General features: G+C 43.2%; 1 protein-coding gene across 2 annotated transcripts in view; it reads left to right on the forward strand.

Moving 5' to 3' along the window:
* The window catches only part of smpd4 (sphingomyelin phosphodiesterase 4), a 70,854-nt gene that overhangs the window by 12,607 nt on the left and 45,710 nt on the right, over positions 1–12,537 (forward strand). For both annotated transcript variants that reach the window (XM_068055436.1, XM_068055435.1), the window contains exons 7-9: positions 4,507–4,658; positions 5,325–5,457; positions 10,071–10,142. In XM_068055436.1, coding sequence (XP_067911537.1) covers positions 4,507–4,658; positions 5,325–5,457; positions 10,071–10,142 — 357 coding nt within the window. The remainder of the gene's footprint in view (positions 1–4,506; positions 4,659–5,324; positions 5,458–10,070; positions 10,143–12,537) is intronic.

Genomic DNA, 12,537 nt, shown 5'->3' on the forward strand with positions numbered 1-12,537 from the left:
TGCTTGTCTGGGAGCCAGTTTAAGTCAGGGGTGATGGGGGAACGAAACTTGGTGCGAGTAAGGACATGGGCAGCAGAGTTTTGGGTGACCTCATGTTTACGGAGGGTAGAATGTGGGAGACCAGCCAGGAGTGTGTTGGAATAGTCAAGTCTAGAAGTAACGAAGGCATAGATGAGGGTTTCAGCAGCAGATGAGCTGAGGCAGGGGTGGAGTCGAGATGTTATGGAGGTGGAAATAGGCGGTCTTCGTGATGATCTAAGCGGCTATGTGGTTGGAAGCTCATCTCTGGGTTAAATATGACACCTGGTTGCAAAGAGGTTTCTCCTGAATTCCTTATTGGATTTATTAGTGACTGTTTTATTTATGGCCCTTGTTTCTGATTCCCCACAAGTAAAAATATCTTCTCTACATCTACTCTGTCGATTCCCTTCATAATTTTTAGGTTTTCTGTCAGGTTTACATGAAAGATTTAGATTTGGCAATCAGAAGTATAATTTCTAAATTTGTGACAACACCAAAATAGGGGGGTGTAGTTAATGCAGAGACGATTGTGACAAAATAAAAGAAAACCATTAATAAGCTTAGAGAATGGGTGTTTAATTGGCAAATGAATTTCAGTATAGGTAAGTGTGAGGTGGTACATTTTCATGGGAAGAATAATGATGCCACATACTGCTTAGATAATAGCCTGAATGGGGCAGAACAGCAAAAGGATCCATGGGTATAGATACACATCACTAAAAGTAACAGCGTAGACTAATACAACCATTTTAAAATAGAAGCTAGCAGTGAGCTTATTTCTCGAGGGATGGAATTGAAAAAGAGAATTTGTTAAACTTTTATAGAACCGAGGTTAGACCAGTTCTGGAGTGCTGTGCGCAATTCTCGTCTCCATGTTATTTTAAAAAAAGGTACAGAGACATTGGAGAAGGTGCAAAGAAAATTTATTAGAACTGCGTGGTCATACCTTTCAGGAAAGCCTGAACATGCTGGGGCTCAGTTGGTAGCTTTCTCGCCTCCTGAGTCAAAGTTGTGGATTCAAGTCCCACTCTGACTTGAGCACAAAAATCAAGGGTCACAATGCAAAGCTGCATTTTTAGAGTCGTACAGCATAGAAACAGGCCCTTCGGCCCACCGCGTCCATGCCAACCATAATGCCTATCTATACTAATCCCACCTGCCTGCATTAATTCCATATCCCTCTATGTCTTGCTCATTCAAGTACCTGTCCAGATGCCTCTTAAATGTCGCTACTGTTCCTGCCTCCACCATCTCCTCATGCAGCTCGTTCCAGATACCTAGGAGGTGCTGTCCTTCAGGTGAGACGTTAAACTGAGACCCTGTCTGCTTTCTCAGGTTGACTTAAAAGAACCCATGGCATTCTTTGAAGGCGAGCAGGGGAGTTATCCCCAGTGTCCTGACCAATATTTATCCCTCAACACAAAAACAGATTATCTGGCCGTCATTACATTGCTATTTGTGGGAGTTTGCTGTGCACAAATTGGTTGCCACGTTTCTTACATTACAACAGTGACTACACTTCAAATGGAATGCACTGCCAGCGCTGGTAGTAGAAGCAGATACATTAGGGACATTTAAGCGACTCTTGGATAGGTAGATGGATGATAGTAGAATGAAGGGTATGTAGGTAGTTTGATCCTAGAGTAGGTTAAAGGTTCGGCACAACATCGTGGGCTGAAGGGCCTGTACTGTTCTATGTTCTATGTACCTCATTGGCTGTAAAGCGCTTTGGCACATCCTGTAGCTGTGAAAGATTTTATATGCATGCAAATCTATCTGTCTTTCTAGAAAGAGAACTCTTGAGAGGTGACCTGATCAAAGTTTTAAAATTCTGAAGGTGTTAGAGTGGACAGAGATGTTTCCACTTGTATAAGATGATAAATCCAATAGAGAATTCATGACCAGCTTCTTTACTCAGAGTAGTTAGAATGTGGAACTTGCTACCACAGGGAATAGTTGAGATGAGTCATATAGATGCATTTAAGGGGAAGTTAGATCAAGAATAGATGGGTATGTATTGTTAGGACTGAGATGAGGAGCAATGACTTCACTCAAAGGGTTGTGAATCTTTGGAATTCTCTACCCCAGAGGGTTGTGGATGCTCCATTGTTGAATATATTTAAGGCTGGGATAGAGAGATTTTTGATGTCTCAGAATCAAGGGATATGGTGAGCAGGCGATAAAGTGGAGTTGAATCCTAAGATCAGCCGTGATAGTTTTGAATGGCAGAGCCAGCTCGATGGGCCTGCTCCTATTTCTTGTGTTCTTTTATATCTATGCTGATAGGGTTAGATGAAGATAAGTGGGAGGAGGCTCATGTAGCGCATCAATGCTAGCTTAGACTAGTTGAGTCGACTGGCCTGTTTGTGCTATCAGTTTGATGTGAGGTCTTTTCTAGAAAAGAGCTCCAGCCTGATCAATCTTTCCTGAAAGCTGTACCCTCACATCATCCTTGTAAATCTTTTTTGTACTTGCTCCAGTGCTTCCATATTCTTTTTATAATATGAAGATACGAACTGTACGCAGAAGGTTCTATATAAGTTTAACGTAACTTCTCTGGTTTTCAATAGTATTCCTCAAAAAATGAATCCCAGCACTTTGCACTTGTGTTGGCTTTTTTAACCTGCGCTGCTACTTTTAATGTCTTTTGAATCTGTGCCCCTAAATCCCTTGGCACCTCTACACCATTTAGATCCTTCTTTTCAAAGGAATATGTGGCCTCCTTTTTCCTACTACAAAACTGCACCATTACATTGAAATTAATTTGCCATTTACATGCCCGTTGTGTAAGTTTATTAGCTTGTATTTTGTCACAGTCTTTAGCAGTGTTAACTACACCCCAAATTTGGTGTAATCTGCAAATGTAAACTGTGCTTTCATTCTAGAGTCCAAATCATTTAATGTAAATTATGAGCAACAGCGGTCTAAGTACCAACCCCTGTGAAATACCACTTCCCACCTGCCAGTCTGAGTAAATACCTTTAACTTCTACTCTCTAGTATTTGGTGTTGTTGCCTCTTCTCTTCCATGCCTAGTGGTACTTGAGACAGCCTATTTCCTCCACTGCTGAATGTAAATATGTTCTGGTCCTTTTTTAATGTGGACAGATTGGAAGCCTGACTCGACTCCTTATGTGGAGAGCTGTAGGTGAATGTCCTGCTGGATGTCAACTGAATATTCAGAGGCTGGAGCTGCACTCTCCAGCTTACCAGGACTGTCTGTCTCGAGTGGGGCTCAAAGCCATAAACTTCTGATTCCATTGAGACAAACCTCACTCCTGCTGTTCCCTCATTAGTGGTAAATTCTAAGTTAGAACACCAAGGTCTGTTGGTGTCTGCAGCTTGAGATATGTGCAAATTGATAGAACACTCAAATTTTATCTGTGCTCCCTCTGCCCCCTCGAAGCTTCCTGTTACACACACACACCATGAATGCTGCTGTCCTATTTTACTTTATGGTTTGACACCAGTCATGTACTGTTTTTTCTTCTCTCTCCCTTTGTCTCCATTTTACTTTAATATGAGTGACTGAGCTGAATGTATTTAGCAGACTTGAACAACTGGAGGAATCTCCTAATGTCTCATACCAGACAAAGCAGTTTTTTTTACTTTGATTCCATCTTATATTTATCCTCCTCCTGTCTGAAAAATGCTCTGCCCCTCTTCATTATCCTACTATGCAAAACTACCATTTTTCCCTTTCTCACCAGTTGTCCTGTGTACATTAGCTCACCCCAAACTCTGTTCCCTCGCCACTGACTATCCCTTTCCCTGACCACTGAAGCTGAACCAGACTACTAGCAACCTTAGTGTTCTATTTGACCCTGAGCTTAGCTCCCAACCACATATGTGTTCTGTCACCAAGACCACTTGCTTCCACCTCTAACGTTGCTTGTCTCTGTCCCTGCCTCAGCCTATGTGCTGCTGAAACTCTCGTCCATGCCTTGTCAGCCCCCAGCCTTGACTATTCCAATGCTCTCCTGGCCCAATTTCCTTCACTCCGCCATTGACAGCCATACCTTCAACTCCCAAGGCCATAAACTCTGGAATTTCATCCCTAAACTCCTCTGCCTCTCTCCTATTAAGAAGCTCCTTAAAACTTAACTCTTTGATCAAGCTTTTGGTCATCTGTCCTAATATCTCCTTAGGCAATTTGGTTTCAAATTTGCTTCTGTGAAGCCCCTTAGGGATATTTTAATACATTAAAGATGGTATATAAATACAAATTGTTGTTGAAAGTATTTTGTCTTTAGTTGCACTCATTTCGATGACAGTAATAAATATTTGAAAGTGAGGGTTGCGATTGCAAATGTAGACCATAAGAATGATGATTCAATGGTTTTGCTGCCGTTAACTTTTTGGGAGCATTGAGGAACATGTGCTTCATAGAACTGTTTGGTAGATTTACAGGCTTCACACAGTCTTCAAGGGGCTGGGCTTCCTGGGTTATGTTCCCTGTGCTCTCAATAGTGCTCTCTTGTTACAGAATTGCCCACCAGGGCAGTTGTTCAGCACCTCAGACAGTGCCTATTTCATCTTGGTGGACAGGTACCTGAAATACTTCCTTCCAATAGAGGGGAATGTGCCACCATCGCCATTCTTGAATGCATGTGGCGCCGTCTCTCCACCAACGCCGAGGTGTGTGTCTCAATTCTCTCTTGCCGTAATTGCATTGGGTGTTTCTGGGACAAAGATAATGCTAACCGCTTTTTTCCTTTATTATTCAGTTTCTGCCTGTCACTCTGTATAGGTTCCCTTCAGTACATTTGGGAGGGGATACTTTTATGTGTCTGCCGAGTGTTGATGTTATTGAGGAGGACTTGGTTGGGCGACTCATGAGCATTTATCTGGATGAACATCAGTAAAGATAAAGTCTATCAAACTGGGTGTCAGGGAGAGGGGTTACTGACTGACAGTGTAAGGGATTTAGGTTGACAACTGAAGAAATACAGCCAATAACACAGCGAGGGGAGGGGTTTCTGAGTGACCGTGTGAGGGAGGTGGAATAACATCTATAGATAGTCAATAACACTGTACTGATACAGCAGGTTTATTGAGTGACCATGTGAGAGGGCTCGGTTAACATATGTAGATGTAGTCAATAACAAGGGGTTAGTGAGTGTGGGAGCTGGATTAACTTCAGTAGAGATAACTAGTTACACAGGGTGCTGGGGGAGGAGGATTCTTTAAATATTTATCTTTCGTATACTCTGTACTCTGGGAATTTTTGTTTATTCCTTTTAATACAGAAAACATCTATGTATAACTCACTGTCCAATTCCATTGCATTTTGATTCCTGGCAGAACTCAGAGTGTGCCATTCACCTCCTATGGTGGGCCCCACACTAGCCTACTGAAGCGTCATATATCGCATCAGCCCTCCGTGAATACAGATCCGGCTGCACAGGAAATCTGGAGATCAGAAACATTGCTTCAGGTAAAAGTGAATTTTGAGTTCTGATGAAGAGTCACTGACCTGAAACATTAACTCTGCTTCTCTCTCCACAGATGCTGCCAGACCTGCTAAGTATTTCCAGAATTTCTTGTTTGTGTTTGAGTTCTGTGTCACGCTTGCTGGAATAGTTTGTTTTTCTATGTTTCTTTCCTGGTCAGAGTAATGGATATTACTTCTGAGGTAAGGAACAGTTTGCATTTTGTTTACAAACAGTCTGCCTCAAGCCTTCGCAAATCAGCTCTCAAGTTTGGTATTATTCGGCCCAAAGCTAGCCCCAGATCCACGCTATCATAAAGTCTTCCTATTTCCACTGTTCTAGCATCGCTCTAACTCTGAAACCCTTATCCATGTCTTTTGTCACTTTGTGCCATGACTTTTATAATGCTCTCATGGCCAGCCTCCCATCCTCCACCCTCTCTAAACTTCAACTCATCCAAAACTCTGCTGCCTGTATTCTAACTCGAACCAAGTCCCATTCATCCACCAACTCTGTGCTCACTGACCTACATTGGCTCCCAGTCCATCAAATTCTAATCTTCATATTTAAATCTCTTCATGACCTCTTCCCATCACACCTCCCGTGCCAACTCTCCAGTCTTCTATCTCTGGACTTCTGTGCACCGCTGTCCCTTACTTCCACCATTGGTAGACGTACCTTCAGCTGTCTAAGCTCTGTACTGGAACTCCTTCCCTCTAACCCCTGCAGCTCCCTTTCCTCCTTTAAAACCCACCTCTTTGGTCAAGCTTTTGGTCACACCTCTCATTACCTGCTTTGTTTCAGTAACCGCTTTAATCTCATCATCCGTCTGTGAAGTACCTCAGAATGCTTTTCTATTAAAGGTTTTATATAAATGCAAGGTGTCAATTAGTTTTTCTTCGGTCCAGTTGTTGAAGCGGACCCTCTACTCCACAAGAGTGGCATCATTCCCTTTCCCACATCATCAATCTGAAGCTTCTGCTGAGTTTGCCAAGTTAGCATAGCACTAGAACAGTCTTGTGAAGTGCAACTGCTAGGTACCCATTATCAGCAGGCTTGAGACTGACCAAAGTCATCCCTTTCAGCTAGCCCACGGAGGAGCCTTTCATCCTGGTGTACTAGGCTGGAATCAGAACCAGGTCCAAATGTTGGTGGAAAATGGTTCTGTTCACAGAATCATTGAATGGTAGAGCACAGACGGAGACCATTCAGCCCATTGTGCCTGTGCCGGGTTTTTGAAAGAGCTATCTAATTAGTCCCACTCTCCGCTTTCCCCATAACCATGTAGATTTTTCTTTTTCAAGTAATTATCTAATTCCCTTTTGAAAATTGTCATTGAATCTGCTTTTACTTCCGTTTCAGGCTGTGTGCTGCAGATCATAACTTATTGCATATCAAACTTTTTCCTCATGTCGCCTCTGGTTCTTTTGCCAATCACCTTAAATCTATGTCCTCTGGTTACTGACCCTTCTGCAGCTGGAAACAGTTTTTCCTTATTTACTCAATCAGAACCCTCCATGATTTTGAAGACCTCTATAAAATTTTCCCTTAACCTCCTGTGCTCTATGGACAACAATCCCAGCTTCAATCCAGTCTCTCCATGTAACTGAAATCTTTCATTCCTTTTACCATTCGAGCAAATCTCCTCTGCTCCCTCTCTGAAGCCTTTACATCCTTCCAAAAGTGTGAAGCCCACAATTGAGCACAATACTCCAGCTGCAGCCTGACTAGTGTTTTATGAAGGTTCACCGTAATTTCCTTGCTTTTGTACTCAATGCCTCTATTTATAAAGCTAAGCATTCTATGTGGCTTTGTATTAGCCTCCATAACTTGTCCTACCACCTTCAAAGACTTGTGTAAATATACCCACAGGTCAAGAGGGTTCATGCACCCTCTTGAAAATTGTACCATTTAGTTCATATTGCCTCTCCACATTCTTCCAACCAAAATGAATCATTTCATACTTTCCGACACTAAATTTCATCTGTGTTTCTGCCCATTTCACCCGTCTGTTACTATTCTCCCCATTGTTTACTGCATTGTGTCATCTGCAAGCTTTGAAATGATGCCCTGTATATCCAAATCCAGATCATTAATATATATTGAAAGAAACAGTGGTGCTAATACTGACCCCTAGGTGACACTACTGTATACTTCCCTCTAGTCTTATAAACAGCCATTCACCAGTGCTCTCTCATTTCTGTCCATCAGGCAATTTTGTATCTACCTGCCACTGTCCCCTTAATCTCATAGGCTTCAATTTTAATAACAAATCAGAAAATATGTGTTACTTCATCAAATGCCTTTTTGAAAGTCCATACATAGGGTAATGGTCGAGGGCTGTTTTTGCGAGTAGAAGCCTGTGACCAGCGGTGTACCACAGGGATCGGTGCTGGGACCCTTGCTGTTTGTAGTGTACATTGATGATTTAGACATGAATAAAGAAGGTATGATCAGTAAGTTCGCAGGTGACATGAAAATTGATGGTATCGTAAATAGTGAGGAGGAAAGCCTTCGATTACAGGACGACATAGATGGGCTGGTAAGATGGACAGAGCAGTAGTAAATGGAATTTAATCCTGAGAAGTGTGAGGTGATGCATTTTGGGAGGACTAACAAGTCAAGGGAATACACAATGGATGGTAGGACCCTAGGAAGTGCAGAAGGTCAGAGGGACCTTGGTGTACTTGTCCATGGATCACTGAAGGCAGCAGCACAGGTAGATAGGTGGTTAGGAAGGCATATGGGAGACTTGCCTTTATTATCCGAGGCATAGAATACAAGAGCAGGGGGGTTATGATGGAGCTGTATAAAACGCTAGTTAGGCCACAGCTGGAGTACTGTGTACAGTTCTGGTCACCACAATATAGGAAGGATGTGATTGCACTGTAGAGGGTGCAGAGGAGATTCACCAGGATGCTACCTTGGCTGGAACATTTCGGCTATGAAGAGAGACTGATGAGGCTTGGGTTGTTTTCCTTAGAGCAGAGAAGGCTGAGGGGGGACCTGATTGAGGTATACAAAATTATGAGGGGCATTGATAGGTTAGATAGGAAGAAACTTTTTCCCCTACCGGAGAGGTCAATAACTGGGGGCATAGATTTAAGGTAAGGGGCAGGAGGTTTAGAGGGGATTTGATGAAAAAAGTTTTTCGCCCAGAGGGTGGTTGGAATCTGGAACGCACTGCCTGAAGAGGTGGTAAAGGCAGGAACCCTCGCAACATTTAAGAAGTATTTAGATGAGCACTTGAAATGCCATAGCATACAAGGCTATGGGCCAAGTGCTGGAAAATGGGATTAGAATAGTTGGGTGCTTGATGGCTGGCACAGACACGATGGGCCAAAGGGCCTGTTTCTGTGCTATATAACTCTATGACTCTATATACAACTTCAACTGCACTCATCCACACTGTTATTTCATCAAGGAACTCAATCAAGTTAGGTAAATACAATTTGCCTTTAAGAAAGTTTTCGCAAGCTTTCATTTATTAACCCAAGCATTTTCAAGTGCAAATTAATTTTGTCCCAGATTAATGTCTCTAAAAGTTTCTCCACGACCTGACTGACTGACCTGTAATTTCTGGGTTTATGCCTCTCCCGCTTTTTAAACAGGGGTGTAACATTTACAATCGTCCAGTCCTTTGACACCTCCCACATATCTAAGGAGGATTGGAAGGTTATGGCCAAAGCCTCTGCAATTTTCACCTTTACTTCCCTCAGCAACTTAGGATGTATCCCATCCAGGCTGGGAGACTTTTCTATTTGGAGGTCTGCCAACCTTTTTAAGTCCCCCCTCTTCATTTTTATCCTATCCAATTTTTCTACTGCCACCTCATTTTACTGTGACATTGGGAGAATCCTCTTTTAGTGAAGGCAGATGCAATATACTCATTTGGTACTTTAGCTATACCTCTGCTGAATTATGAATCCAATGTTTATCATAAACCTCCTTTAGCTGTTTCATTTTAATCTTTATGCCTTTAGTCATCCAGGGAGCTACAGCTTTGGATGCCCTTTCTTTCCTGCTGGTAGGAATGTGCCTAGTCTGTACCTGAGTTATCTCCTCTTTGGATGGCTCGCATTACTCATTTAGTGCGTATACCAGCCAACTTTTGAATCCAGTATGGTTTGGTGCTGAACCATAAAGAACAGGAAAATCCTTGATCTTATCCCACAACTTTAGGAAAGGGATGTGTGTATGTGAATACTGGGTGTGAACAGGATCGGGCTCAGCATGTATTGGTGGAACTTTACCCCAATGAGGGTCATCACTTTCAGGAGAGGAATGAGTAGAAATTATCAGTCAGTTGTGTGAGCTGGAGTTTATCAGTAGGCTGGCCATGCCCTGTGCCCCACACTCTTACTGAACCTTGTTGAATAGAATATTCTATAATATGCTGGGAAAGTAGGAGCAGAGGCAGTTAGATTTAAACTGGTAAAGTGCATTTAAAGCCAGTATATATTAAGAAGTGAAAAATGTTTAAAATAATGTGCCAGATTGGCTACTCGGCAAAAACATGAGCTTTTGAAATGTGCTTGGATGGGAGAGTTGGTACTGAAGGGATGGTCTAAATGATACTTCTTTGCCTTTGACTTTCCTTATCATTATTTGTTGACAGATCCTTGTTGAAATGTGGCTTCACCATTATTCACTGGAACTGTATCAGAAAATGCAGTCTCCCCACGTCAAGGTATGTGTGTCACTGATTTAGTTCTCTCTCTGCATTCTGAGGGGTGTTGAATTGGCTAACTGCTTTGCCACTTGTCTCCGGTGCTCTCTGCAGGCTCCAATGGACTACACTTCTATAATTAAAGCCAGTTTACTAATCTGGATTTAACCTGCAAACACCTGATTTTTAATCTGCTTTTCTGCTACTCTGTTGAAACAGATTTATGTTTCGGGCTCTAAAGGGGTGTTCCATTTATGATTACTGACCACTGGGGGAATAGACAAGGTTTCATGTTGGTCTATTGTCGAATTTGATTTTTTTAAAATTCGTTCATGGGGTTTAAGCATTGCTGGCAAAGCCAGCATATAGTGTCCATCCCCAATTCCCCTTGAAATGGTGGTGGTGAGCTGCCTTTTTGAACCGCTGCAGTCCATGCGGTGTAGGTATGCCCATGGTGCTGTTAGGAAGAGCGTTCCAGGATTTTGACCAAGTGACAGTGAGGGAACAGCGCTATAGTTTCAAGTCAAGGTGATGTGGACAGGAACTTGCAGGTGATGACATTCCCATTTGCCTGCTGCCTTTGTTCTAGACAGTAGATATCGCGGGTTTGGAAGCTGCTGTCGAAGGAGCCTTGATGAGTTACTGCAGTGTATACACTGCTGCCATTGTGTACCAGTGGTAGAGGGAGCGGATGTTTAAGGTGATAAGTGGGATGCTGATTAAGAGGGCTGCCTTTTTCCTGGATGGTGTCGAGCTTCTTGAGTCTTGTGGGAACTGTACTCATCCAAACAAGTGGGAGTATTCCATCACACTCCTGACTTTTACCTTGTAGATGATGGACAGGCATTGGGAAGTTAGGAGGTGAGTTACTCGCTGCAGAATTCCCAACCTCTGACCTGCTCTTGTAGCCGTAGTATTTATATGGCTGGTCCAGTTAATTTTCTGCTCGATGGTAACCCCCAGGATGTTGATAGGGGAGATTCAACGATGATAATGCCGTTGAGCGTCACGGGGAGTTGGTTAGATTCTCTCTTGTTGGAGATGATCATTGCCTGGCACATGTGTGATGCGAATGTTACTAGCCACTTATCAGCCCAATCCTGAATGTTGTCCTGGTCTTGCTGCATGTGGGCATACGAATTAGGAGCCGAAGTAGACCACTCGGCCCTTGGAGCCTGCTCTGACATTCAGTAAGTTCATGGCTGAACTGATTACTCCACATTTCCACCTACCCCCAATAACCTTCCACCCCCTTGTTTATCAAGAAACTATCTACCTCTGCTTTAAAAATATTCAAAGACTCTGCTTCCACCACTTTTCTTGGGCACGGACTGCTTCAGTATCTGAGGAGTTGCGAATGGTGCTGAGCATTGTGCAGTCATCAGCGAATATCCCCAGTTCTGACCTTATGTCAGAGGGATGGTCATTGATGAAACAGCTGAAGATGGTTGGGCCTAGGACACTACCCTGAGGAACTCTTGCAGTGATGTCCTGCGGCTGAGGTGATTGGCCTCCAACAACCGCAACCTCTGTCTTTGTGCTACATATAGCTCCAACCAGTGGAGTTTTCCCACTGGTTCCCATTGACCTCAATTTTGCTAGGGATCTTCAATGTCACACTCGGTCAAATGCTGCCTCAATATCAAGGGTAGTCATTTTTACCTCACCTCTGGAGTTCAGCTGTTTTGTTCATGGTTAGACCAAGGCTGTAATGAGGTCAAGAGCTGAGTGGCCCTCACAGAATCCAAACTGAACATCAGTGAGCAGGTTATTGCTGAGTAAGTGCTGCTTGATAGCACTGTCGATGACCCCTTCCATCACTTTGCTGATGATTGAGAATAGACTGTTGGGGCAGTAATTGGCCAGGTTGGATTTGTCCTGTTTTTTGTGGGCTGGACATACCTGGACCTATTTCTCGCATTGTTGGGTAGATGCCAGTGTCGTAGCTGTACTGGAACAGCTTGGCTAGGGGCATGGCTAATTCTGGACCACAAGTCTTTACTACAGCTGGGATCTTGTCAGGGCCCATAGCCTTTGCAATATCCAGTGCCTTCAGCAGTTTCTTGATTAGCGATGTTGATGAGTGAAACGAATTGGCTGAAGACTGGCATCTGTGATGCTGGAGATTTCAGGAGGCGGCCAAGATGGATCATCAACTCGGCACTTCTGAAGATCATTGCGAATGCTTCAGCTTTGTCTTTTGCACTGATGTGCTGGGCTTCTCCCCATCATTGAGGATGGGGATGTTTTTGGAGCCTCCTGCTTCTGTTAGTTGTTTAATTGTCCACCACATTCCCGACTGGATGTGACAGGATTGCAAAGTTTTGATCTGATCCACTGATCATGGGATCACTTAGCTGTATCTATAACATGCTGCTTCAGCTGTTTAGCATGCATGTATATATCTTCACCAGAT

Source organism: Heterodontus francisci, chromosome 23, assembly GCF_036365525.1.
Source record: "Heterodontus francisci isolate sHetFra1 chromosome 23, sHetFra1.hap1, whole genome shotgun sequence".
NCBI lineage: Eukaryota > Metazoa > Chordata > Chondrichthyes > Heterodontiformes > Heterodontidae > Heterodontus > Heterodontus francisci.